Below are 27113 nucleotides of genomic sequence, written 5' to 3'. Positions count from 1 at the left end.
TTTAGAAAGCTCGAGCCCATGCCTCCTTAGCGGGCGCAAGCATCCATTGAGCAAGACAGTATCATGGATTCTCAGCATGGCGTGCGGTTGTGGGTTAATGGGTGGTGCAATTGCAATGGGTACTCACATGTAAAACGCGTAAGTAATTTCCCAGCCAATTGCTCTACACATCAACATTTATGCTGTGCACCTCTCACAGCCCGTGTATGGCACAACTGTCTGTGGTTCATTCTGCTTCTGCAGATCACAGCATTATGTTGATCCCAGCAAGAACAGACTCTCCTCAGGAGATCTAACTTAGAAAGCGCCAAGCATACTCTCAAGATTGCAACTTCCAAACACTTAACAATGCTAAGGATCCTGTGCACGTGGAGGGTTTCAGTATCAGATGGGCTGCCCTGGGCAACACCAGTGATATCTCCTTGAGAGCTTGTCACCTGAAATTCTCGCAAGATCGGCCTAACCAAGTTTTAATGTATGTAAGTTTTAATGTATGAACCCACGATTACCTGGCTTTGACAGGAATGCCATTTCCAAATCATACCCATGCCCAAGATATCTTTCATGCAAAAGCTAGTGCATTCATTCGACACCAAAAGTGACCCCATGGACACAAAGGCGCTGCTAGCAAACCTGTCAGACTGTAAAGATCAAGCGTCGCGGGTGTCAATCGCTGGACCATGTTATGCACGGAGTGCTCGTCACTCTTGTCATTGCCACTAAGTTGAGGCCAAGCAGGACCAGGCTCAAGACTCCTGACTGCTGATCGAGTCTCTGAGCGATTCAGTTGAGGCCACAACAGGGTCCAGGCACAGAGACTCGACTGCAGATCGAGTCTTCAATGCTGGGCCGCATCAGGACGCGACGGCGGATGTCCCAGCGGATCATTTTGTTTCAAGCATCACTCCAGCGCCACATCAGGCGGCGACGGCGGCCTGCACGGCGCCTGCGCGCTCGGCCTTGAGCATGTCAATGAACTGCTCAAAGCACACGTCCGCGTCGTGGGGGCCCGGGGATGCCTCGGGATGGTACTGGATGCTCATGGCCTTCTTGGGCTTGCACAGCAGCCCCGCGCATGTGCCGTCGTTGAGGTTGATGTGAGTCACCTCCACGTCGTCCGGGAGAGTGGCCGGGTTGACTGCGTAGTTGTGGTTCTGCGCGCTGATCTCTATCCGGCCTGCGCAGCGGTCAGGTGGCAGGTTAGTCAGCAGGCGATATGTCACTTCTTAGTCATGATCGCTAAGCAACATGCGGCATCCCCAAGAACCCGGCATCTGGCCAGTGCGTCTGTCAAATTGCGAGCAAGTGACGCCCCCTCTCACATATCAAGATACTCGAGTCCTGGCAAGCCCGCCAAAGTTGCACTTCCAGCAGAGAGCCTGAAACTCTTGCATGCAGGCGCATCGGGCAGTGCATCTTGCTAGCAACGTAAATCAACACTAAACAGATGGGGCACCTCACAAGCAGGCCTCCAGCTGGTCAGCATGAGCTGACAACACCAGAGGGATGACCACCAAATGTGCCTCCCTGCCGCTGCCGTTGTAAGGAGAATTATGTCATGGGGTGTAAGGGTGGACTCACTGGTGGGGCCGAAGCGGATGGGGTGGTTGCCGCCGTGGTGCCCAAACTTGAGCTTGAATGTCTCGCCGCCGAACGCCTGCCCCAGCAGCTGGTGGCCCATGCAGATGCCAAACACCGGCTTCTTGCCAATCACCTGCCTCACATTCTCCACAGCGTACGGCACTGCGCTCGGGTCACCCTGCAGACATGAACACACGCTCTTTTCAGTCCTTTACTTATGATGTCACATATGCATCATACCACGTATGTATGAATAAAATACTTATGATGCTACATCACCGACGCGGCTTCAGGATACCTGCGGCTGTAGGCACGTAGCAGACAGACAGATGTGTGCCTGGCATGCCTCAAGAGAGCCCAAGGCTGGCATGCTCCTGGCCCAAGAAGCTCTGCAGTGGTGCTAATGAGCATGCCACATCTGTGTTTTGGCATGCCAGTCGCTCATTCCAGAGAGCGCAACTGGGCAGAGCAGAAGCTTGCATGCCACTTCAAGGAGGATGAACAATCACCATTACAGTAGCAAAATTGGCTCACCGGGCCGTTGGAGAGGAAGATGCCATCAGGGTTCATTTCCAGGACCTTGCTGGCGGGGTAGTCAGCAGGCACCACCGTCAGCTTGCAGCCGAAGGAGGCCAGCCGCCGCAGAATGTTGTGCTTGATGCCAAAGTCGTACGCCACAACCTGCACCAGAAAATCAAATCTGAGTGCTTTCTGTAGCTAATGGAAACCACTTCACATTATCTTCAAGCAAGGAAGACGGTATGATGACCCTGTGCCTGGAACACTGCTTCCGATTGCTTGCTGAAACAAATGAGAATTCTAGTCGTGGCACTGCCATACAGACTGACAGGAGGTAGCGCAGCCCCATTCGAGCCCTGAGTATTTCATGCATGCACAAGGCATGCGAAAGAGGAGAAAAGAAGGGTTCGTACGTGGAAGAGTTCGCCCTTCTCCTGCACAGCGGGGTTGAACTCCCACTCGTGCTCGGTGGTGTCCTTCCACTCATAGGGCTCCGAGCAAGTGACCTCGGAGATCAGATCCTTGCCCAGAATGGACCAGCTCTTCGTCTGCTGCACCAGGTCATCCACAGGGGTGGACAGATCGGTGGTGATGACGCCGTTGAGCGCGCCTGTGTCCCTCAGCCGGCGGGTGATGGCGCGTGTGTCCACATCTGCAATGCCTGCGCACCCACAGGACAGGCTCAGTAACAGTTCCATGCCAATACCTGTAGTTTCTGAAGGGGCTTGAGCATGATTATAAAAGTCAGCAAGGCTGCCTGCTTCCAACCTTCAGCTCCTGTCAGCTCGCGGAGCTTAGGTTTCTTTCTGAAGGTCCAAGTGCGGGGCAGGTAAGCTTGCTGATTTCCAATACACGTGTGGTGTGAGAGCAGGCTTACCCAGCACTCCCTGCTCCTTCAGGTACGCATCCAAAGTCTTTGTGGACCGGTAGTTGCTGACACTGGCAGCCAGGTCTCGGATGATTATGCCACCCAGATGGCACTTTTCAGACTCCATGTCCCCTGCAAAGCAAAAGCACCAACCCCCTCAGTAAGATGATTTCCAGTAAGGACAATTACCATAATTTAGGATCCAATTGTGCATTAAAAGGGTACAACAACTGCACAACTGGAAAGGGGCAGAAGCAGTTGCTACAAGCAGAGAGCGCTTACATTGATCACAGACATGAACCAAATGATCAGTAGTATGCATGCAATATTACTGATGGCGGGTTCACGTGTGTGCAGCGAATGTCGGCTGAGCGAAAAGAAAAATAGGGTTAACTCACCAAAGTTGATCCCGACATTGCCGATGTGCGGGTGTGTGAAGACCACGAATTGTCCCTTGTAGGAAGGATCTGTGAGAATCTCCTGGTAGCCCGTGAGGGATGTGTTGAACACCACCTCGGCGAGAGCCGTCCCCTGTGTGCCAAACGCCCTTCCTTCCCAAACAGAGCCGTCTTCCAATACAAGCCTCGCGTCCTTTTTCGCCCAGGGTGCAGGAGATGCACCGTTGGTGCTCTGACATCTCAGAACAAACGCATCGCCGCGCTTGCTAGTAGACGCCGTCAGCACTTGTCTGCTGACTGCAGCCTCAAGAAGCTGGCTTCCGCTGCAGAACTGCGACCTAGGAACAAACACTGGCCGCTTGAGGCTGCTGGCCGCTGTGTTACCAAAAGATGCGAGGCTCACACGCGGTGTCTGCGCAAGGACCTCCATAATTTCCTCTGGAAATATTCTGAGAGCAGTGGAGCACATGAACACACCTGAAGTCCCGTGTCTGTCAAATCCCCTCGTTTAGAGTCACGGGACTGGGGCATTTAATGGGACAGTAACCGCTAACGTCATCGTCTCATCCTCACATCTAAAGAAGGCGGAGAACAGAGGGCCTGGAAATCGGTATAAAATGCTATAGGATTCAGTAGTCATTGTTAAACAGATAGTTTCAACTAATCAAGCGCAGCAGCAGTATCGACGCAACAGCTACTTAAGGAAGGACACCTACCTTCGATCTGTAAAGTATCCTTCAGTTTCAGGGTAGAAGCGCGGTATTCTGAGGACGTATAGAAAACTGCTTCTTGTGCTCTTTAAAACTTCTGTCGTATAGTGTCGAAAGTAGCTTCATGGAGCGCAGCATAGCATCTTGCTGCAGCCTCACCAGCACGTCATCCTTGTTCCAGTCGTCAGGACCCTTAGAAAGGCGTAGACCTTTTCAACATTGCACAAGACGGCCGAGAGGATCTGCTGTGTTCTGCAGCAGCACCAGAAGATTTGGGCCTCCTGGTGGTGAGCGCTCCCTTTACATGCCACTCGCACAAGTGCTTCTCAAGCTACTGTGCGCCGTTCTCTGCCCCCTTTGCTTTCGTTTACAGGCTAATAATTTACTCTAGTTCTTGAATATGCTTCTTGCTTTATCAGGGGATCGGGGTGGCGGCAGAGGGGGCTTGATACTCCCAGGTCAAGGTGGTGGTCAGCAGGATGGCCAACAGTCAAAGCTTATTGTGCCAGGTACAATCGAAAGCTGCCACACACATGCATGCGCTGTTGCAACTGAGATCATGCATGGCGCTCTTGAGCAGCAAGTTGCTGAAGAATCTGTGTTATGGAGCAGACTTTTAACCTCTCTCAGGCAGATCTTGATATTTGTACAGAGGGGCCTGATTGGGGGAGGGGTGTTCTTGTAGGTGGGAGAGGGAATAGTGGGGGACAGCAGCCGAACAAGGGTGGCAACTCAATGGGAGGGAGTTTGCTGGACGTCGAGAGCAAATCAGCAATGAACACCTTTCGGCCACCGCCCGGATTCATGGATGAAGATGGGCCCAAAGGTGCCAGCCCAGCAGCGCCTGAGGTCCAAGATCCACAGGTCCCAGCCCTACCTTCTGTACTTCCTTCTTTATCATCATTACTCTGTTGCGAAGTCATGCATGCTTCCATGTGCGTGATGCAGTACCATATTGAAGAGCAAGGACTTATGCTCATCTGCATCATAAGAAGAACTAGCACGTCATATGGGAAGAAGTCCATTTTTGAGTGCCAATAGCAATGCAGAGAGAGCAGAAAGGCAGCGGGATTCAGAAAAATTTTCGGTGCTGCGTCAGGTGCTCCTGAACAGGTTGAGGTCGGGTTCGGGGAAGTGGCATGAGCTGGCAATGCTGGTGCCTACGCTGTCCACTCTAGGAATTGACAACACCATCATCGAGGCGGAGACAGGCATCGAAAGGGCACAGCTCAATGCATGGGTGGTATCGGTCCAGGTGCGTTCATAGCAAAACAGCTGTGCCGAGCTCTATAGCGTATTGACAATGTTGGCCTTTCCCCATTCGCAGCTCATGCACTAGTCATCGGATCAAATGGTGGTGTCTGCACATTGCCTGTACAGTAATACCCTGAGTTGCAAGGCAGTTTCTGCCATCAGGGGCATCTGTAGCTACAGCAGGGGGTTGCCTGAACCAGAGGAATTCTTTTCAATTCTCTGCGACTCAGAAATTGTTCTGGGCAGGTGTACGAGTCACTGAGGAAGTCTGGCGAGCTGTCGGAGTCGCAGATGGCATACTTTGACCGGGAAGATGGGGCAGAGCTGCTGTATGAGATGCGGCTGCTGTCTGTCACATCTCGCCCCACCCTCGCAGCTTACATTGCAGACGAGGAGCTGGACCCCTCGGTGAGCCTCCTGAGTACATCAGCACTAACCAGAAAGACGCCTCAAGTAGGACTTGATACATGCACCAACTGGCTATGGCTACTTTATCAAGGGCGATGATTATGTGATCGTATCTCCAAATGTCTGGTGGACGAGGATCCATCTGGAGATCGTCCAATCTTGTCCCCTGAGGGATGTGGCAGCTTCTCGAAGTGATTGTACTGTTCTAGTCTGTCACTGTTCCAGTCCCTCTTGTTGTTCGTGATAGTCCAATACGGGGTAGACTGGCCCATCATGCTTTTGAAATGTCTGCTGTGCGATGATGGTGCGAGTATTAATGTCTTTATGCATGTGTGTGTGCAGTTGGCGACACTGCTGTCAAAGTCTGTGAAGGAGCAGCTAAGGAGGAAGGGGGAGAACGAGGGCTTCTCACAGGCGCCCGGAGACTGCCTCGCCTACAAGTACTACCGGGATGTGCGCAACCACTTCTTACTTTGCCTTCCTAATAACCCCTTCTTGCTCGTATTATTGTACTGGGTTGGCTGTCTGCACGTCTGGCTGTTCTGCAGCAGCCAACTTCGCATCGCAGGAGAGGGCAGAGTATGCTTCAACACCGGCACTGTCTTGCCTTTGAGCTGCTGTGCAGACGGATCTGGACATGGCAGAAGTTTTGATACTGTTTCATCCAGTGTGCATGGGTGCTTATGAGGTAATGGATTAATTGCTGACAAGGCACATTTCATGATTACTGAGAAGGTTGAGCCCATGGAACTTGCAGGCGGTGGAGAGCAAGAGGGAGGATGCCAAGCTGGCGTATGTGGAGAAGGGGCTGGAGGTCGCTGCCACTGAAGCCGCCCGCGCCAAGCTGGTATGCACTGTATCCTATGATTGATCGCGCGCCACTATTCGAACATTTATGAGTTCACAGCAATTCCGGAACCTGTGAGTATTGCACATGGTTCAATACTTGCAACATTTGCAACAGCTCAAATTGCATCCTTAGGACAGCAGGAATGGCTGTTGTCCTCTGAGGAACGCCTCGCTTCCATAGCTTTCTCTTCTAAGCTCATGAGAACGCACCAGAACTGTGCAGAGGCCCGCAACATATTGGTACATTCTGGTCTCCAAATTGTCTGCAAGAGACTGGCAGTGCACTACAAATTAGCACAGTAGCGTGAGCAGGGGACGCCGCGCAACTCCCTGGAGTACTGATCTGTCGAGCCTTGACGAAGAAATCGTGGTGCTCGCGCAGAGGAAGCTGACGGACCGGGAAGAGGCTCAGCCACAGGACGGCGCCGCGGCCACTTCAGCGCGGCTGGAGATAATGCGACTGACGCGCGAGGAAATGGCGTTCCAGCCGGTGCCGCTGCTGCCGGGCCTGCCGCAGCTGTCGGCCGCCGTTCTCCAAGCCGCCCCCCGCCTGCGCCAGTCCGGGCCGTTCTCCGCTTTCACCGTGCCGGCCGCCGCCTCTGACCAGCAGTGGGTGGTGCGTGACCTATCCCCCTACCTCAAGAACGATAGTCCCTTCACGTGTGCCCGACGAAAGCCGTGCCCCGGGTGAATCACTTGGGGTCGTTTTTCTGTCTTCACTGTGCCGGCGGCTGCCTCCGGCTGCAGTGGGTGGTGCGTAATCTGCCTCGACTTGTTCTGCCACATTGTCGGCCCTGCCCCTGGCTGCGTTTGTCATGGTCATTTTCCTGCCAAGGCTGTGCCGGTGCTTGCCTCTGACCAGAAAAAGGTGGTGTCCCTACACCTTTTCAGTGTCTCTCCCTGTCACATGTGCCCGCTAAAGACTCTTCTCCGGCTGCACTAGTGAGGGGGTTTGATCTGCCTTCGCCGTGCCCGCGGCCGCCTATAACCAGCAGTAGGCTTTGCTCTGCTGTATCCCTCACCGCCTGCTGTACTTTGGTCTTGCAACCTTGTGCTTTAAACAAGTTGCTATGACTGAGGGAAGGTCCGGACCTGGGATTCCCTCGAGCTAAGCTGCTGGAGTAAAGACTTGGGGTATTTTCCAGGATGCCGAGATCTGTGTGAAGGCTACTATGGGTGTACTCTTTAGAGGATGTAGCGTCATAAGGGGAGCTAACGTTTGCCGCAGCCCTTTGCTGAAAAACAGGCGGAGCCAGCAACCATGTTTTTTGGGTTTTTGGGAGCCCTAAATATAAAAAGAATGCATTTTGCTGTGCATCGACTGTCATTTGTTTAGCGCGGCAGATAGCAATTGCTGATCTTTTATGTCTGTTCTGGACAGGCACTCCCGGCGTGGAATCTGATCAGGCGTGCAAGGACACCTGTCGCCATCACCATAGACAACTGTCTGGACGTCCCGGCCATCGTGGCAGCCGCTAACCCCAGGGTTTGCCCCTTTTTTACGCCACAATTCCCTTGCACCAGACAACTGAGCCCTTCTCAATGCTCAGGGCATTCTTATGACCAATGCGACCAAAGCTTGCATGACTGTATGCATGATGACTGTCTTCCGGTAGATTCATCTTGAGGAAGAACACATTACTGCTTTATCAATGACCCTATTGAAGAGGGCAATATTATTCCCAATTCATCTGATCGGTGCGAGCTGCAAAGACCTAGACGTGCAGACCGAGTGCGCTTATGACCAAGCCAGGCTGTCTTTGCATCGCTGATTTCCTAAGAGGTGTTTTCAAGTTCAGCAGGTCAAGCTGGCATCTTAGATTCAGTGCATTGCATTTTTGCCAAGCCCTAATGGAATTTGCTGTGGTGCTGTGCAGACAGCGGAGGCCCGGCTACGGCTGATGGGAACGGCGCTGCTGGTGGTGGACTGCAGCGTGGAGAAGGTGACAGAGGACAGCTACTATCTCATTCAAGAGGGAACGCAGGTGGAGATCAGGGACGGGGCTCAGCTTGATGGAGCCACCCCCTGTGCCCAAGTCCTGTTCTGCTGCCGGCCGCCCTCCATGTCTTTCACGAGCTCACAGGAGACCAGCTCTCTGCTGCAAGTGTAGGTGTATGGTGTTTGGCGGCGCAGAGGGAAGATAAGTTTACGTTATTTTTTTTAAATTTTGAAAGCGATGGAGGTACTTTGACACACTAATGTGGAAGAGGCAGCACTGTAAATGGGCTTGCCCAGGGCTGACTCGAGCCCTTTGACAAGTGAATCTCCATCATGCACATGGTCATTTGGTCACAAAGCCACCTCACTAGTGTGGGGCCCAATCATTGACAAATGGACCCCACAGGCAGAACGAGGAAGCTTCAGTACAGAATCTGCTGGGGAATCAGTTTCGAACCATCAATCCCTACTGCTGTTTACATCAAGACCACAATGCAGGGAGCCAACAATCACATATAAAGTTCAACTTTGATCCTCAGGACCTGTGACATTCAAAGTGTATTTTGGTAGGTTGTGCATGCATTAAGCATTTTTAGTGGCTTTAAGGGTGACTCGATGCAACCTTGGATGCCGATAATACCGATACTAAATGCATGATCTCAGCGCGTCCTGTGCATCGTCCACTACATCGATCGGCATCATCGTCATCGGCATCATCGAACGCTCGCACTTGGGTCCAGAAATTGCTGCAGTAAGCACCATGGGTTCGGAGGAGCATCCATACCTGCTCGGCAAGCCTGGATGGTTCAGGAGGAGTGCAGATGTCCTGTTGGTGTTGGACTCGGGAAAAGAGCTCCCTGTCCATTCGAACATTCTTTCTCTACATTCCGAGATTCTATGTGATATATTCACGTCTACAGCGAATAAAAAGACGGGTGCATCGTGTCGTTTGCCGTTCCCTGGGTGCTCCGAGGAAGAAGCAAATGCTCTCCTACTGCACGTGTACGATCCTGAGGGTCGATCACATGCCCTTTCCATCACATCTGCTCAGTCACTCAGCTCGCTAGCACACAAGTACGGTCTGGACGGAACGCTGCGCCAGTGTGACGACTTTCTGGCATCCAAGGTTCAGGCTGATGGTCAGTCCCAGGACTTGTGGGTGAGACTTCTGGCCAAGCCTTCTGGAGACTGGCCTGTGTGAAACTTTTGTTCACCATATTTCCAGCCAGTGATGCACGATTCTCTTCTTTGCACACCAGTAATAACCTGACAGCGAGATTGCTTGTGGCAGGGTGATGATTTGAGCAGCGCAATACATTGGCTTGTGTTGGCTGAAGCTCACTGCCTGCCAAAGCTCGCTGGGCGTGCAGAGGAGTTCATTTTGAGGGCCGATGGCAAACTGTCTGAGTGCCCCGAAAGCAGACTGGTGTCCCTAGATAGCCTCCTGCGCCTGTTGGATGCCCGGAAGACAGTCATGAATAGGCACAGTCTCAGTACTCGTTACAGATGGGAAAACGCGCTGCAGTGATTGCATGCATTTGAGTAGTGTAGACAACATCAAAGCAATTGCGTTTGAGCATGGATTGACATATCTCCGTTATTAGAGACATCCTCCTGGGTTAACGCAGCAAAGTCGAGGCTCGTAGTATTGGTACAGAAAATGCTTTTGACAATACAATCGGGACAAGGTTCCTGACCTACTAGGCTTTGTACGAATGCCAGCGTGTGACAAACTGAAGCAGCAAAGCCATGTGTGATTTCCACAACATACAATTTTTCTTGGATGTCGTCTGGTATCAATACAGATACCATTCGGTATCAATGCAGATTCCTGTGATATAATGAAGAGGTTGCCTGGAAGCACTGCTCGCCGATCTCCACTTGCACAACCACAAAGCCCTCCTTCTGGCATGCAGCTCTCAACCTGTCCTCCTGTCCCTCCCCCTGAGGGCAGAATGCCACAATCGCTCCTCCGCTCCCAGTGAACTTGGCCGCAGCTGCGCCACAGCAAACAAGCCTGAGTTAGTTTCTCAAGCCCCAAATTCGATGTCCTGCCAACCTCAGTGCCATTCAAGATTACCAGAGCAACCCGGAACAGAGTGCAGCATCAAATTTTTAGGATTGAAAAAAATCATATCCTTGCTCGCTGCCGCATCTGCACCACTTGCAAGCTACTCTCCTTGGGTAGGGGATTGCAATTAAGGAATCCGGGAGAAGACTGCAACCTGTTTCCCTCCAACTCTGCAACAGACGTTCTCTGTTTCAAAGTGGCAGTAATGGTGCACTGACAGCGCGCTCACCTCCGACTGAGCGTGCGCACTGGATCATGCGCAGGTTGACTTCCCCAAGCACCAAATCGCCGAACAGCCGCCGCCGGGTGTCAAAGTTCTGATCCATCAGCCGCGCCAGCGCTGCCCGGTCCCCTGTCTCCAGCGCGTGCCTGGCAGAAAATTACCTTGCTTGTCATCCCCCATGACGGACCCACGCCTATTGCTGCTCATATACAACGGTGGAAGCTGGCTGGAATCAATGGAGCAGCGCATGATCAATGTCCGTGCAGGGACAGATGCTTGCAATCAACAAGCGTAGAGAGTCTCACACAAGCCATGAACTTGGCGGCAGCACAAAAGTCATCCAGCAGACATGGCAACCAGATAGAGCCACATTTAATGGGAGCATACTGAGAATTTACAATAGACTTTTAGTCATCTCATCAACGGCCAACAGGGACCCACCTGCCGGCCTGAGCGATGTCAGCAAAGGTAGTCATTGCTGCCGCCACGTCAGCGTCCCCGCGCTGCCACCGCCGCCTGATGTCGCTGTGCACCGCTCCGCTGTCGCTGGGCTCCGCCGCGTACACCAGCCACAGCCGTGGGAGCACCGCAGGGTCCAGGGACTCGTACCTGTGAACATGGTTGGATTTATTGAAAGACAAGAAAGTGCAAGACGCGGAGGGAATTGTCAGCACCAGAGCAAGACGAATGGCTGCGCTGCAACGGTTGATGCAATTACTGATAAGAACAAGGGCCTCTAAGAATCTATATATACATATTATTCGTATATGTACTGTGATTGTGCATTTGTCCGGCACCGCTAGGGCAGCTGGTTCTTGCCTCTACAGGTACTCGTGAAAGACTGGTGGTAATCCTCATCTGCTCTGCTTGCAGGCTGTGCCCAAGGTTGAAGAGCCAGACACTTTTGGCCCCAGCAGCTAAGGCTGCTGTTTCTTGACCGTGTATTCTCGCAAAGGAGCAGTGACACCATGCAGCGCCCTTTTGGCATGGATCTCATCAAGTCAGGAATGCACATGCTGTCGATTTGTCAGGGAGGGGACATGAAGGCGACACCTGCCGTGGCCATGTGCCTGCATGTGCCCCTGCTCAAAGTCCATGAAGACAACTCCGCCGAAGACCTGCACCACTCTGTCCTGCAGCCCCGCTGTGATGCCCAGCTCCTCTTCCGCACTCAGCACCAGATTTGGCCGCTCATGCACTGGGAATCTGCGCCACAATAGGCTTCTATGACATTCATTTTATGACATGTCAGCAAAGCCCAAGCCACAGGCCATGGGGCATACACGCAAAGGAATTTTGAATGAACAAAGAGGGCTTTCCAGTGAAGGAAATTCTAAGGAAGTCCTTGCTCAGCCGAGTGCTGCACCATAAGTCTTGCAGTCTCCACCTTGTTTCTGAAGATCTTCATAGCTTTCCCTCCAGCAACAGGCAGTAGCTGCACAAGGATTTAGCTGTGGTCTTAATATCATAATTCCATGCTGTCCTGCCAGATGCATAGTGCATCTGCAGGAAAGCTGCAGGCTACCACAGATTCTATCTATTGATGGGCTCGCCAATGCCATGCGCACCCAATTAAGCATGTGCATGGTGCTCAGTATTTGTACGGCCCCCCGCCAGCAGTGGCCCAGCTGTGCTGTGACCAGGATGAAATTATGGTGCGCTGGCAGTGGCTTTCTGGCTTCATGACTCTAGAGAAGATCTGAGATGGTTCCCACCTGTCTGCAACTCCATAGAAGTCTAGAAGGCAATTCAAAGCTGCGCAGACGATGGCTGAGGACCCTGACAAGCCCGCCTGGCGCGGAATGTTTGTCTCATAGCTGAGTGTAAAATTCTTTCCCGCTGGCAGCCTGATCTGGCGCTGCTCGCATGCCTCCAGAAACTTCTTGCAGATTGCCTGCGCATCCAACGCTGACGTATGTGCAAATATTCAATAGTGGCTTCAAATCGTTTCAGGAGCAGATCCTGAGAGCTGGCCATTTCCTTGCAGAACAGCACGCCATTACAGTCTGAGGGCTCCAGGAGGAAAGCGCAACATTCTCGGTTGATTATGAACAAATTTAGCAGGGAGGGCTAGCAATTGGAGGCTCGGTGATTTTCAAGCAATGCTTGACTGCATCAACACAGCATTGCCGTCATCCAACTGCTGAGTGCACTTGCAAGGGCAAGCGCAAAAAGGATACAGCCACGGTTACCTTCAATAGTCTGATGCCCCCTGAGTATCCTTCCCCCGTAATTCGCGTCCTTAGCTCTTCCAGGTCTGTATACTGTCCACCATCGTGCAGCAGATGTGGCACAAAGGCCACTTGAGATGATGGTGTGAGGGTCACCTAGACACACAAAGTGCATTCAGCAAGTAAGCTTGACACTTGATTATTCTGTTGTATTTTTGTTTTGGAAACATGCTTGCAATTCAAGAACAAGATCGCGATCCATAGACCAGGTTTTGAAACGCTAGTACAGTGCAAGATGCCAAATTACTCTTCCCGACATCGATCAGAATTACTCTAAAAATTGTATTAGTGTGTTAGAAGTGCAATGTCGACTATTTGATATCACCTCTGCGAGGAAGTTGGCCAAAGAGAGCGAGATCGTCTTGCCATAGTAAGAATCTGATGGATTCCCCAACAGACCCATACGTGCGTGTACGCGGCTTACAGTGTTCTCTTGAACCATAACAGTGTACGCGGCTTACAGTGTTCTCTTGAACCATAAGAGATCACGCACTGCAACTGGCATTTCCCTAATTATGGCATTGACTTGTGTGTGCTGTTGTCTTCGGTCTTGCCTGCACTTCACTAGGAGCTTGATTTGGCATTGTCTCAAGAGCTTCGCATCCAAGTCTCAGCCCTGTCACCTTGCTGACACTTTAAGGATTCCCTCAAATTCTTCTGGGGCCAGAAACCACTCTCCTTGTGATTACGTTCCAATTTAGAGTGCTAACCATCCCACTTCAATTACAGAAAATGCTTGCCCATGGGCCCGGCTGTCAAAAATCAGAGCATGCTACGCAGTACTTGCTCAGAATGATTCCAGTTCTCAACGCTCAATGGCAGTGCAGTTTCTAGCAATCCGAACTGCTGATTTCATCCAAGGCTGCTGAAGGCTCATGCAGCCTTGGCATGCAGCTGCCGTGCAGCTGCCAGGTCCCCCTGGAAGCTCTCCACTATCTGCTTCACATTTGAAGGCAGCCCCCTCCACACAATGTGTCCGCTGGGATCCACAACCACTGTCTCCCGCTCTGAGACACCGTATCGCTTTGCTGTCTCTGCAATGCGACACCGCCACCTCATCAGCAACATTTGCACCACGAACATAGGCACACTCTTGTGCTAGTTGCATGCAGCAAGTGCGCAGCTGCAGCCAAGAGCAGCTGCAAAGAAGGAGAGGTCAATCGTCAGATCTTCCAAGCAGGCCTCCAATCTGCACCTCTCACAAAAGCACTAGTGTGACTGTGCACTGCGTAGTCCCCTCTCGCCATATCAACTATCAAACACCAGAGAGAGCAAGCTGCTGTGAGAGCCTTGCTGATGTCGGGAGAAGGGACTGGTAAAAAGGGTCAGACCTGCGCCAGAGTCCAGAGCGATACTGTACTTGGGCCTGACGTTGCTGACTAGCTTTTTCAGACGGGACGCCTCACCAGACCAGACCCCCAAGTAGGACACCTCTGGCGAGGATGGATCAGCCAGCAGCTCTTCCCTGCACATGCATTGAGTCAACAAATTGAAATCTCAAGTTTTGCGCTCATGAGTGGTCAAAGTCACACTAAGATGTTTCTTATACCCTCTCATTAGACAGCAAAACTGTCAAAAATACTCCAAAAATGAAGTCATACAGAGTTGAGTAGTCTCAGATGGTGATTAGAATTGCTACCAGGTAATTATATTTATGAATGTATGCGTTCTCCTGGCTCCTAACGTCATCAGTTGGTTTGAATCGGCACTCGCAAGCAGTTTCCTGCAAAATTTGGTTTTATATTGACCTTCTCTTGACCTACTTGACATGAGCATTGATAGATTAACTCAGTGGTGCGCGCCTGCTGGAGGCGAATGGGTTGCTGTCAAAGTTGAGCACGAGATGGGAGCCTGCCCGCATGCTGAGCGGGGAGCCATTCAGCCACTCCTGCAGCAGCAGCGGAGGCGCCTTTTCAGGCGCCCCAGCAGTCTTTGTCCCCTTGCTCAGCGCCCTGCAGCCCATGCGCACCATGAGTTCAACAACTCTGTGGTCTCTGAGTCCACATAGTGGCCACCACCAGCAAACATGAAAAATCCCGGCTAATATCTCAAATGGTCCGCAGCAAGCTACGTCACAAGACGCCAGGCATATGGTTGGTATTACCTCAAAAATGCTGTCGGCATTTGCCAGGAAATCAGGCTAGCAGACAACATTAAAGGGCACAGAGACAAACTTCTTTTTTCTAAAAAAGTAGGCAAAGCTCCTATCACGTCCACAAGCCCACACTCGCCAAAACGATGCCCCCTGGAAGGCACTGCAGTCTTTTGATGGACTTTGTTGCTGTGAGTGCGCACTCTGCAGTGAAGAACTTGGAGTAGATGAGGCCGGCAGGAACGCCCCCGAGGAACGGGGCGGTCCAATAGATCCAGTGGTTGTCCCACACGCCTGAAACGAGGGCCGGGCCGAAAGCGCGCGCCGGGTTGATGCACATGCTGCTGACGGAGCCCTCCAGAAACATCAGCAGCGGCACTATCAGCCCCACCGCTATGGGGCCCAGCCGGCCCCATCCCCTGCGCATTGGCAAAACTTTAATTTCTATGACTGGAAGCAGTGAGCGTTAGTAAACGACATGAGTACTTTTCTAGCTCCGGCTAGCCACGAGCCAGGAGAATCTCATGCCATAGGTAGACCTTCAAGTGGCTGAAGAATGGTTGATATATCTGATGTGAGCATTGGTTACTTGGCGCTGGTGTGAACATAGCGAAGAAGCAGGCTCCATTCACATTAAAAGCAAATGCTCGAGGCAGGTGCGGACATGGCAGTTACCAATGTTATGTGCTGAGCACTTTGAGCATCACCTCTTGTCCACGACTGTCCCAAACAAGACGGAGATGAATACGAACGAGGCATAGACCTCTCCCATGAAAGCCTGCAGAAAACACCCAGATTCAGACATTGCCTCGAGCTGCTGCAGCGTGCACCCCCACACAATGTCAAGCCAGCACCGACCGCACAAATGACTGCTGCATAAAATTGCTCTGTTGGTAACAACCCGTGTAAGAGGGCGCGAACCTGCAGTACAGTGTGGTCTGCTGGGACAGCGTTAATGCCGGCATATGCTGCAGTCTGAAGCGCCGCTGCAGGGAAACATAACAAAATTAATCAGGAAATTCAATTCCTGCTTGGTGAGCGACTCAGATGCAGCGTAGAGCACAGAGGTACAATGCTTCTGCATGGTGAGCAAAATGCCAGGAAGTTCAGGATCCCATGCTCCTGCGTTCAATCTGACAGGTGTTCAATCTCCCCCTTCCCCCCCCTCTCCTTTCCCTTTTTGCTTATGAGTAAATTTCGAGCACACCTGGCAAGCTGGAGAAGGCGGCAGCTGCGCCCACAACGCCACCAAGGACCTGTGCTATGATGTAGGCAACTCCCAACTTGAGTGCCTGCCGAAAGACAAAGTATGTTGTCAGTGCCTGCGCTTCCACCTATCAACCTACCGTGGGGAACCGGGGTAAACGCCCCAGTGTTGCTGTGTAGTGACGGGTGTCTAAATTGAATGTTCCATAAAAACATAGAATTCTGCTTTGCTCCTCATGGACTACAGTGCAGGAGCACCTCCACGTAATGATCCTCCCTTTCAAGAAAACCAGTAAAACATTGAATTCCTCAATTCACAAGCGACCGGACAGACCACTCCCGGGTCTGACACTGCTGCACTGTGTTGGTAAATTTGCTCAGTGTGCATATGCCTGCCAGTAACAGTCGCAGGTAATGCATGCAAGTGTGCAATATAGTGCAGGAAGAAGGGAGAGGGAGCGAGGGAGCCTACCATGGCTTTTGTGGCCACGAAGGTAGCAGTGACCATGGGGTTGAAGTGCGCTCCGCTGACGGGCCCAAATGTGAAGATCAACAGAGGCAGCAGCACCTGCAATGCAGATGGACACCCATAGACACCCTTCAATAGATAGATAGCCCTTAAAATTCTAAATGATCAACTAGCATTGTTGCTTGGATTACTGTGATCTAAATATCATGCGCAAGTGATGTTGGGAAGTTGGTCTGCTTGTACTCAGGCTGTGCTCGACAGCGAAAGCTTCAAATACATGCATCCCTTATGTTGTCTTTGACAACTGCAGACACATCAGATCCGTTACTAAACGACAATCAACGCACCATGTGGGCGGCCATGACTAAGCCGGTGGACAGAAGGGCGTTGCCTCCTGCATTCATGGCGGCCGCAGCCACAATGCTGCACGAGCAGAAGTTGAAAGCAGCCTGCAGGTGCGAAATATGGGAATTTTCTTTGATGCCAACCTAGGGGTCACAAAGTTTACAATTCTAGCATTGCTGGATACAGAAGCGGTGGCATGTATGGGCCACAGGAGCCGAGGAAGTCGAAGGGCAGCACAAGCCTAAATTTCTCTGAACACGAGGCATGCAGTTGTGGCGACTTCATGTTCAAATGCCCGACTGAATAGTCACCTGGGTGACAAACTCGCAGAACACCTTCTTCTTCTCAGCGGAGCTCACTGCGCACCAACAGAGTCAGTAGAGCCCTGCCAACTTTTCACTTCAACATCTTGACAAAACAACTGTGTCCCCCGATTGCAAAATGACGCACAGTGTGTGGCATAGCACTCTGCAGGGCACGACTGGATGGATGTACTCACAAGTGAGGCGCTTTATCCAGGACTGCTTGCTGGTTGAGGCTGTACTTGACTCCTCATCTGCACAGCGCTGAGCAACCCTCACAAGCACAGATTGAAATGTTGCAGAGCGCACATGACATTGTGTAAGTCACGAATATCAATGCTTTAGATCTGAGGAAATTTGATTTTTGTCAGGACAATAGAGACCTCCTCTTTCAGTGCGCTGCACACCAAAGGTCGCAGCAATGCTGTTTGTATTTATCACCCACCATTGCCGAATGTGACCACATACTGCTCTCCGATCTTTTCCACCTTGCGCCCGTTGGCAAAGCCGCCTCCAAACTTTGAGCTGCCGTTGCTGCTGCTCAAAGCAGCCTGCTGTGACATAGTCTTTCTTCAGCCAATGCTTTCTCCAGCCATTATTCAGGTGATCATCGGAGGTGAGCAGTGGAGTGAAGTGTACATTACTCCAAGCGTAAGCTTCAAGTGTTGATCTGGCACATTGCTCACCGTTCTGAAAGAAAGACAGCGCCGAGGAATGAAGTTGGCACTCTTCATTGCTGGCCCTGTCCCAAAAGCAATCCGTCAGGTCACAGCAGTCTTCAATATTCAAGCAGAGCGCATTTGCTGCAGAGCATTTTGCAGGTCACTGCACAAGCAGAGGCATCCCATCCCAGGCACTTGGGAGGAAGCATGGTAACAGGACATTTACCTGGTTTGGGAGTTGGAAAGGTGCGCTCTGTGCTGATGTGCTGGTGCAGACCAGGCAATGCTCTGCGCAGATGGGGCTGACGCAAGGACAGCGCTGCAGATGCCACAGCTGCTGAGCGCAGGGCAGCCATGGCCTGCGCCATACTATGCTGTGTCCTCCTTTAGTGCCGACGAGTGAGCGTTTGTGTATATCCTGCAGATGGCATGGCTCCCCTTGTGACTTTCAAGACTGAAGATCCTGAATGTTAGACTCTGTTTTGACGCGTTCATTATGCAGTTGATCTTGATCATTTGCTATTTTGTTTCAGGTTGCGAGCTATTAAGCATTGTTCTTGAAAGGTAAGGCTGGACCAGAAGAGTCAAATACCAGCATTCGCATATGACACTAGGTTGCAAGACGATGCCTTTCTACCTGAGAATGAATCTTGCATACTTGATATCATTTGCGCACCTTCACTTTTGAGAAGTTGATTACGATGTGCTTGTTCGCAGAAATATCTTACTGCTCATGGAAAGATTTAGTTGACAACCTTTGCAAATACAGATAGTGTGCCGGTCTGGCAATGTCAGTAGTGCGAGAAGTCCTGAGGGTACAGATCTCATTGATTCACATGGCAACAAACTTCTTCAAAGCTTGCCATCGGCGACGGTGGATCCTCAGCTTCCTGGTCTCAAGCTTCAGCTTCCGAGCACAACGTTTCCTGTTCTGGCTCCTGCAGGTGGGTGCCAAATCCAAAACAGGAGTCAATATGAACTTGCAACGAGCAGCAAGGTTTGTTCAGCCATTCCCAGCACGCTTTTGCCACTCCTGTTCTGTTGCCAAAAGCTTTGTTGTTCAGGGGATATTGTTATTGAAAGGGCAAGAAGCGAGAATGCAGTATGGCAACATGTCCAAGCAGACGAGGGCTTCTGAATCCCAGCAGCTGGTTCTTTGAGTCAGGTTTACTGTCCATGGGTGACTGTAATCAATCACAGGCATGCTGATTTGCCCAGAAGCGCAAGTTTATACGTCCTAAGAGTGTTCTCATGGTATAGCTCAGCAAAGGGCGGAAAGAACATACAGAGAAACAGTGCCAGAAATACTTATAAAGCGGGTATTTCCTATCTAAAAGGATATCCTGAAGGATTTCTGAGGTGGTGCGATGGATGTGGACACCGTGCCTGTGTCTCAGCAAGACCCTGCTTTTGAGTTCAACGCACCTCGATGGTATGACTTCCAACGTCTAAATGAGAGCATGCCCTCCCCAACCGCGGACGCAGACGCCTATTTCTTCTCCTCCCAAGTCAAAGGTACGAATATCAAAACAGAAGTGATTGACCATTGGATTTGCCTGCTTGACTGGACAGGGTCATCTTGTACACAATCTGCAGTTACTTTCACAGTGCAATGCTGCATCAGGCAGGACCCGCATTCCAGGAGCGGAATATGCAATTCAAATATGCACTTCTTTCACATGCACTGGTCTGGCAGGGCTTCGCACTCCCACAAGGAACACCGAGGCAGGGCAGGATGAGGAATTGGGCCGGTTGCAAGAGGACCTGGAGCGAGTCCGTGAGGAGATGAGGGACGAAGCCACCAGCGCAAGGAGGCAGAGCCACGCAGTCTCAGGCTGCCGCTCTCCAGGTGAGCCCAAACTCTGCTGAACCATAGCAGCCCTAGGAATGCAGTTGGCAAGACAGAGTCTCTAATAGATCTCACAACACCGCACTCATGACAGAGCAACGCGGCGCTTTGCAGCAGCAAAGGATTTTGAATCACTGGTCTTCTTGCTGCTGCGGGGTGACAGATTCACGCGAATTTGCGCAGGCCCAGAGGGAGCAGATGAAGCAGAGCCGATGCATGAAGGGGGCGAGGATGAGGATGCAGCTGCTCAGCTGGCAAGCACGCCACCTGCACAGGCAGTAGAGGCAGAAGATGAATCAGTGCCTTCGCCCGGCAGCCCACCTGCAGTAGCAGTGGATGACCAGGAAGAGGCTCTCTCACCAGCACAGCCGGCAGATGATTCAACAGACAGTCTCTTGCAGCAGGTGCCATCCGAGGCCACAGCAGCACAGACTGGCCCACAGCCCTGGCCCATGCCGCCGCTGCTGGCCGCTGCAGCCCAGTCAGCTGCTGAGGTGGCGGCAAATGAGGTAGCGCCTGATCTGGCAAGTTCGGAAGATGGGGCGCCAAAAGGGGCAGGAGCGGCTGCAGAGGGATTACCGCATGACGCAGCGCCTGGAGAAGCAGCGCCAAAACAGGCGGGCAGGGAAACGATTGGAGCGCCTAAACAGGATGCTCCGGCGCAGGCGAAGCCAAGGCTGCCGCCCAGCAATCTGGTCACCTCGTGGGGGCCCTCTGCGCCCGCCAGGAGGATCATGGCGCACACCGCCCCTGGGCCGCCCTCAATCCTTGCAGGAGATGCTGGTGAGTACTTCAGCCATATTTACCAACAAGTACAAAACATTCCTGCCAGAAAGCAAGGTGCATCTGCAGACAAGGTGCAGGCTTCAGCTATGTTATGTTTGCTTTTTACACATTATGCATAAGCCTGCAGCCGCACTCGCGGTGGGGCTGATGTCATGATGGTAGCAGCTCATAGTGTAATGAGAGAATGCATGTTGCTAGAAGTGGTGAGGCACCTCGCCAACCTGGCGGGACTGTGCTTATCATTCCAAAAAATGCAAGTCATGTGACGCGAGAGGAGAGGAGACAGTCTACTTATTTACAGCGGTGTTTTTTTTTATGCGGCAGGTGACAAAGAGGCGGCATCAAGCGCGGCAGTGGTGGCGCCGTCGCTTCTTGCAGGGGGCCGACAAAGTTCAAGCGCGGCTGCGACAGCTCCTCCTGCGCAGGAACAGCTAGAGCCAGCAAAAGTACCTGCCCAGCTCAGGCGCTCTCCCGGGTTGACACCACCAAAGGATCCTCAGCCGAAACAGGCCGAGCGTTCTGCACCCGGGAAGCAGCAGCAGCAGCCGGCGGCAGTGGCGGCGGCAGACAAGGCTCTGGCAAGAAAGCATAGCGTCCCACAGCCTGCGAAGAAGCCTGCAGGCAAAGCGCTTGCCCCGAGGCCTCTCACGAAGCCCAAGAGCACCAAGTTTGGCACCTCCATGCGCCGGCAGCTCGTTGCCGGCCTCAGCGGCAGCTCTGTTGCCAGGCAGCTTGACCAGGTGCGCTGATTGCATTGGGACGAATCCTGCATGATTGTGAACATAGGTTTACTTTGCAAAAAGTGTCTGTCTGTGTAAATTGTGAAGATCCAGAAGTCGCATGTATGCACACAGGGATCATCGAGCTGCTGCCAGCAAGGCAGAATGTTGCGCACAGATTGTCCATTTATACACCGTATACCATAACAGTGAGTCCAGGAGCTCAGTGCGGATTGAATCTGCCTGCAGGCAAGGCAGGCACAGCAGAGCGGCACCGCCAATGCATTGGAGGCGGCGGCGCCAAGACAGGCGGCGCCAAGACAGACCGCGCCGAAGCCGGCACCACCTAAACTGGCAGCGCCAAAAAAGACACAGCTAAAACAAGCAAAGGCGGAAGTTGCAGCGCCAAAAGAGGCAAAGCGGCCAGCGGCGGCGGGCGCCAAGCGGCCGACACGGCCGGTGTCGCGCGACCTGCGCACATCCAAACGCCAGCGCGCAACCTCTGCAGCGCCCGCGCAGCAGGTCCTTCCCTCCCCTCCTTCCAGCTAATGATGTGTTGTACATTTTGCACCTTGCGCATCATGAAGTGAACATCAAGTAAAACGCAATCTCAGGGATATGCACTGTGAACGTCTGCAAGCATGCCTGCCTTTCCTATCAGGATGGCTTCATGTAGAGCAGAGCATGGTGGCACCTTTGGGTCCTTCGGAACACAACAAAATGAAGAAGGGGACTCCATAATGTCAAGATGTCCATGATAAGGTAGGTGTAAAATTCAATACACCATGGGAAGTTGTATTGAAACTGAAAACATGATATGTGACATGTGGTGCAGGAGGCTGAGGAGTGGCGGCCACTGGCGCTGATGGTGGCGCAGTTTGAGGCTGCCACGCCCGCGCGCTTCAACAAGGCCGGCCCCAGAGCGATGCAGTACATCCCCCCGCCCCCGCGCGACCCCTCCGAGAAACCAAAGGCAAGAATTTTGATCCCCAGCAGATGATAAATGACTGGTCCACTCTTACTGTGGCCTATCAATGTGGTGCAGCATGTTGCATGCACGTGGTATGCCGTGCTGTGCTGTGCGTGCTGTGCTATGCTGTGCTGTGCTGTGCTGTGGTATGAAACTGTCTGCAGTGTGGGTGCGTGTCAAGGACTTGCTTGATCTGGGAGAAAAACAGAGTGTGTCAGCAGGTTGTGTTGATCGGTTCAGCCCATTCGTTTATCTCCTGGTCACTAGCTGGTGGCTTTCGGTGGGAAATACCCGGATCTAGGAGAGTAGATTAGGATGAAGCTGATGCACTGCCCGTGCTTCTCAGGCGCCTGAGTTGGCGGTGGAGGCACGGCTGCGTCCGAGCCACTACAAACCGCAGGAGGAGCGCGAAATGGACGAGATCGCCAGCCTGCCACCCTTCAAGGCTCGCCCCGTCGAGTGCGCGCCCGCCTCATAGTTAATTGGGCCTTTCTGTGCCTCACTCAGTCCTCACGAAGGCATCAGCTGTTTTGCCAGTATCTGTCAGATGCACTGGCTATACCAGTGGATCTGACAAGAGGGACTGCCTGCTTTCATGGCCCGCCCTGTCGAGTGCACACCATTCTTTGCCTTGGATGTTATCTTTTCCTGTCTTTTTGAACATACGATAACGGCGATTTGCTGTTGCATGCCTGTCAGAAGGAATGGCATTGCCGCTGCTAATGACTGATAGAGGGTATGAGCTCGGAAGATGAGCAATGCATGGCACTGTGCCCCCAGCCAATCTGAAAGACAAATCGAGACAATATTATTGCAGTCAGATGGGCTGAACATTTTTAGATGATACTGATGTGTCCACTCCGGTAATATCATTGCACCGCGATGATGAAGAATGCTTCAGAACGGCGTTCCAGCAGAAAAAGTCAGAGCTGACTCGAGCGATGACGATTGTGTGTTTTGCTGTGCAGTCCGGCGGTGATGAACAGCCAGGGCCAGCTGGGGGTGACTCACGTGCCGCCCAAGCCGCCCACCACCGGCCATGCTCCGGTGCTTGCCACTGAGAAGCGGGCAGCCGCACATAGCAAGCCGGCGGTGAGACCTTCTGCCTTTTCTCTTTTCATGATCTGCCCGAGACTCATGCTGGTGACAATGTACAGATCAAGGCTCCTGAAAAGGAGGCCAATGTATGGCCGAGAAGTAGCCGTGCTGCACTGAGTGCAGAGATCAAGGCTGCTCCAGGGCTGGATTGGTTCTCCAGCGCTTGATGGGGTGGCTGTCGGTTTGACAAAATGTGACCACAGCTCAGAATTGAACAATTATTTTTTCAGGATCCACACCACCATCCAGAGTTGCCAGTGCTTTTAGGGGTTCATTAGACCAGTTGCATTTGTGTGATCCTCTGGCATTAATTAATAGATGACTTCTACTTAGGGCACGGTACTGCAGCGTGCAAAGTAGGTCTTCCACAATATCACCTGATGCTTCTCATCCAGAGGTAAATGATGGGATTTGTGTGTCCAGGAGGAGCCAGTGCCACCGCCGCCAAAGCCGGCAGCCAAGTTTGACCCGATGCGGCTGACTGTGGCGCAGTCACCCAAACTGGCCACCACTGCTCGCACTAGGTCCCAGGTGAGCCCTCTGCAAATCCCGCGGCAAAAGACCAGGGAAAATATTGTCTTCTGATCACTACCACGCGTCAAGAAGTCTTCTTGTTGTAAAGCAGCACCTGTGAGGCAATCGAGTTGACTGCCTGTTCAGCACAGGAGATCACCACTACATGTGCATTGCTCTTCGAAGCCCCGGTTGGGAGCTAATGCTTTTTTCCAGGACTTCGAGAAATTGTGGCAGCGTTTGCGCGTTGCTGCTGGGTTCCAGCAGAAGCATTTGGGACTTAAGTCTGGATATTTGTGTTCTGCAAAGCATGGCAATGCTTGAGTGAGTCCATCATTCATCTTTTGTTTACATCTCATTTTTTGTTCTTCCTGCAGAGCATGGCACCCGTTCCGGAGGAGCCCGCTTTTGTGTTCAAGGCGCGGCCGCTGCCGGGCGGCGGCGGCCAGGCGCCTGTTGCGCGCGCGACAAGGACACGCCGCAACACCACCAGCTTTCAACCGTTCCACCTTTCTACTGAGGTGCGCTTAAATGATGTTTGGATTATATCGTGTGAAGATTTAATTGTCATACATGTCTGGAAGCAGTTGTGATGTGCATCGTGCACACCTTGATGTGCATTCTCTTTTCAGAGCAGCCAGAGCACGCTGGCAGCAGGGCACAATGATTTGAAAGCTGCACGGATTCAGCCCAATGAGGAATTTTTCTGGAAAATACAGTGCTTTATGCCTTGCATGAGAAGATCCAATTTTCTAAGACAGCTGTGCAGCAGGGTGCCAGATTGCCTAATTTATGTGCCGCCAGTGGATTTTTCCAATGCTGACGCTGCAGAAGCTCTCGGTTCGTGGATCTCCCACAGCGTGTGCTTTACACCAGTGATCTCATGGACACCGCACATGCGAGACAGCAATTTTCCGAAACGCCAGATAAATCGATGGAACCAGTGTTTGGCTGCACAGGAGCGGGGCGGAGCCAAGCAGTTGGCGCTGGAAGAGGCGGCGGCGGCGAAGCGCGCGGCCGGGGGCCGGGTCCTCCCCTTCCAGGCCGCCCCGGTCCCCCCGACTCTACGGCAACCGGCGCCGCTGCCGCCGGTGGCCGAGAAGCCGCCGACCGCCCCGCAGCCCTTCAACCTCGCCAGTGAGGCGCGCCACCACCAGGTGCGCCTTCCTTCCTTCTCCCCTCCCATTCGTAGAATGGATCCCAGCTGTTGTGAGCTTGGCATTAATTAAAGAATCTGGCAACCCCAAGTACCCTCTGCCAAGCGCTATACAGTTCAACCTCTCTCAGAGACAACGAAGATGGGCCTTGAATTTTGACCCAGCACTCACCGCATGCTGTGAAAACTGCGTCTCAGCAGCGCCCTTGAGGGAGATGCTCAAAGTGTTCCTTCAGACCCGGGCATTCCCCGTCAAATGTTTGTATTTTGTCAGGACGAGGAAACCTTATATGACCTCTAAATGGGACACCAATTCTTTGATCAGGATGATAAACCGGTTTCAAATCTTCGATTATGATCAAAGGACTACAGTCATGATACAGGGCCTCAGAGTAAATTCCAATGTTGCTGGCAGGCGGTGGTGCTGAGGGAGTCGCAAAATGGCGCGCGCGAGGCGAAACGGCGGCGCGACGCAGCCTTCAAGGCGGCCCCGGCCCCGGCGCACCCTACGCCGCGCCCGCCGCGGCCGTCCCGGCAGCCGCCGACGGCCGCGAAGACGCCTGATCTGACGCTGCGCACCCGCAGCATCGCGCGCGTCGCGTTCGACGCCGCCGTCGCAGAGAACCAACGCAGGGCAGAGGTATGTTCTTTTTTCTTTTTTTCTTTTTCTTAACACACCTGTCTGCCTGGCCTGTGAGTCGTTCTTTTCATCCATTGGAGTTGTTGTGCAGGACTGCTGCCGAAGGATGCTGTTGTCTCTGTCATTGCCAAAATGCTGTTGTAATGTCACTGCAGGCAAATACTGCTGGTTGCTACAGTTCACGCTGCATGCAACGGGCTGCCTGTACAAAGCTTTCTGCAATGGGTGCATTTTCCGTTTTTACTGCATGGAAAGAGTGCACTGGAGTCTGGCATGTGCGTCAGACACGATGAGAGATGCAAATCTTCACCGCAACAAGCAATCAACGTATAATGTCATTGCAGGAAGCAAAGGGGCTGGAGCAAGAGAGGGCGGCCAAGGAGGAGGCCGCAGAGGTGAAGCGGTACCGCAGGTCCCTGACCTTCAAGGTGATCAACAGTGACAGCCCCCTGATTCCTTGTAAACTGCGCGGCTTTGCCATGCACATGCTCCAGCGCATGCAGTTACCAAAGCTTATGGTTGCTTCTTTACGGGTCTCACGGAGGGCTTTGCATCAAAGTCACCACTGTTGCTGCACGCTGGGAAGCTCTTCATTCAAGTTTTTACGATGGGTTTGCCTGAGGCGTGATGGATAGAACCCTCTGCCTAAAAGGTTACATCATCTGATGGCCTGACCTGGCGCATGCTTGCAGGCGAGGCCGGCGCCGGGCCGCGGCGTTCCCCTCTACGATCTCAGTGACCCTGATCTGCTGCAGTCCCCCTTCCAAAACACACGATCGCGCTCCAGGCTCATGCGCTGAAGCACGAAACTGAATGCTTCTCACACGCAGACAGAAGGGCAAGTCTTGTATGCCATACCAGACTTGATATGTGCGAGGAAATCTCATTCATTTGTTGCCCGCTGATTGCAATGTGCTCACATTGTTGTGTCAGGCATGGCAGATGGTCATGGGCACATCCTGTCAACATCAGGACCCTTTACAGAGACACATAAGATTATAGCGGCCATACAGACCTTGAAGGCCTCCTATGATGTGTGTCATCTATGAAGATTGCAAGCAACATTTGTGCAAATTATTGTGCAACTTTCAGATGTCTCACACTGATATAAACTGAGTGATTTCACCGGTCCATGCTGAAGAGCTTGCAAACTTCATGAGACCTGTCGTACTGTTCATGCCTAGGTCTTAGAAAGGGGCCCCAGAAGATTGACAAAGAAGTTGTCACACATTGGGCAGGGGAACGGCTTGCCGTG

The 27113-nt window shown here is 52.5% G+C and overlaps 6 protein-coding genes across 6 annotated transcripts; 2 read left to right on the top strand and 4 right to left on the bottom strand.

The window, feature by feature from the left end:
• Nucleotides 1-112: 112 nt before the first annotated feature.
• On the bottom strand, nt 113-3796 carry COCSUDRAFT_54860 (carbamoyl-phosphate synthase S chain; the record flags this gene model as incomplete). Its single annotated transcript, XM_005643172.1, has 7 exons — nt 113-1177; nt 1582-1759; nt 2116-2262; nt 2514-2761; nt 2978-3100; nt 3367-3596; nt 3705-3796. 7 exons carry the CDS (start codon nt 3794-3796, stop codon nt 918-920), a joined length of 1278 nt encoding a protein of 425 aa, XP_005643229.1. The 3' UTR covers nt 113-917.
• A 1015-nt stretch (nt 3797-4811) lies between these two features.
• Nucleotides 4812-8821, top strand: COCSUDRAFT_68156 (hypothetical protein; the record flags this gene model as incomplete). Its single annotated transcript, XM_005643171.1, has 8 exons — nt 4812-4925; nt 5176-5331; nt 5577-5738; nt 6081-6191; nt 6496-6585; nt 6970-7203; nt 7969-8073; nt 8465-8821. 8 exons carry the CDS (start codon nt 4812-4814, stop codon nt 8696-8698), a joined length of 1206 nt encoding a protein of 401 aa, XP_005643228.1. The 3' UTR covers nt 8699-8821.
• A 1355-nt stretch (nt 8822-10176) lies between these two features.
• COCSUDRAFT_31580 (ribosomal protein S5 domain 2-like protein) lies at nt 10177-13519 on the bottom strand. Its single transcript, XM_005643170.1, has 7 exons — nt 13377-13519; nt 13013-13147; nt 12536-12714; nt 11874-12026; nt 11262-11429; nt 10827-10966; nt 10177-10523 (listed from the first exon to the last, which is right to left on the bottom strand). The coding sequence occupies exons 1-7, from the start codon at nt 13491-13493 to the stop codon at nt 10345-10347; spliced, it is 1071 nt and encodes a 356-aa protein (XP_005643227.1). The 5' UTR covers nt 13494-13519; the 3' UTR covers nt 10177-10344.
• Nucleotides 13520-13924: 405 nt separating this feature from the next.
• On the bottom strand, nt 13925-14740 carry COCSUDRAFT_59993 (hypothetical protein; the record flags this gene model as incomplete). Its single annotated transcript, XM_005643169.1, has 3 exons — nt 13925-14085; nt 14383-14516; nt 14736-14740. The coding sequence occupies 3 exons, from the start codon at nt 14738-14740 to the stop codon at nt 13925-13927; spliced, it is 300 nt and encodes a 99-aa protein (XP_005643226.1).
• A 94-nt stretch (nt 14741-14834) lies between these two features.
• COCSUDRAFT_68154 (aquaporin-like protein) lies at nt 14835-18978 on the bottom strand (the record flags this gene model as incomplete). The annotated part of the gene is made up of 13 exons (XM_005643168.1): nt 18804-18978; nt 18354-18545; nt 18152-18207; nt 17911-18016; nt 17663-17719; nt 17475-17521; nt 17166-17267; nt 16822-16917; nt 16351-16435; nt 16065-16129; nt 15851-15921; nt 15347-15562; nt 14835-15003 (listed from the first exon to the last, which is right to left on the bottom strand). Exons 2-13 carry the CDS (start codon nt 18493-18495, stop codon nt 14835-14837), a joined length of 1212 nt encoding a protein of 403 aa, XP_005643225.1. The 5' UTR covers nt 18496-18545; nt 18804-18978.
• A 516-nt stretch (nt 18979-19494) lies between these two features.
• Nucleotides 19495-26658, top strand: COCSUDRAFT_45164 (hypothetical protein; the record flags this gene model as incomplete). The annotated part of the gene is made up of 16 exons (XM_005643167.1): nt 19495-19642; nt 19824-19976; nt 20160-20485; nt 20642-20759; nt 21087-21502; nt 21731-22003; nt 22317-22411; nt 22633-22672; nt 22798-22910; nt 23420-23543; nt 23973-24080; nt 24440-24583; nt 25022-25219; nt 25634-25858; nt 26203-26286; nt 26551-26658. 16 exons carry the CDS (start codon nt 19495-19497, stop codon nt 26656-26658), a joined length of 2673 nt encoding a protein of 890 aa, XP_005643224.1.
• Nucleotides 26659-27113: the final 455 nt, after the last annotated feature.

This window comes from Coccomyxa subellipsoidea, assembly GCF_000258705.1.
Source record: "Coccomyxa subellipsoidea C-169, whole genome shotgun sequence".
In the NCBI taxonomy this organism is placed as follows: Eukaryota; Viridiplantae; Chlorophyta; class Trebouxiophyceae; family Coccomyxaceae; genus Coccomyxa; species Coccomyxa subellipsoidea.
The sequence above is the reverse complement of the archived record's forward strand: the minus strand, read 5'-3'. Positions and strand labels throughout refer to the sequence as shown.

Excerpts from the sequence above, each read along its gene's own strand:
- COCSUDRAFT_31580 (XM_005643170.1), bottom strand. The coding sequence starts at position 13,493 with ATGGTTCAAGAGAACACTGTAAGCCGCGTACACGCACGTATGGGTCTG. Across the intron at positions 12,027-12,535 it reads TTCTATGGAGTTGCAGACAG|ATTCCCAGTGCATGAGCGGC; the intron begins GTGGGAACCATC and ends ATTGTGGCGCAG. Across the intron at positions 11,430-11,873 it reads CAGGCACATGGCCACGGCAG|GTACGAGTCCCTGGACCCTG; the intron begins GTGTCGCCTTCA and ends CCATGTTCACAG.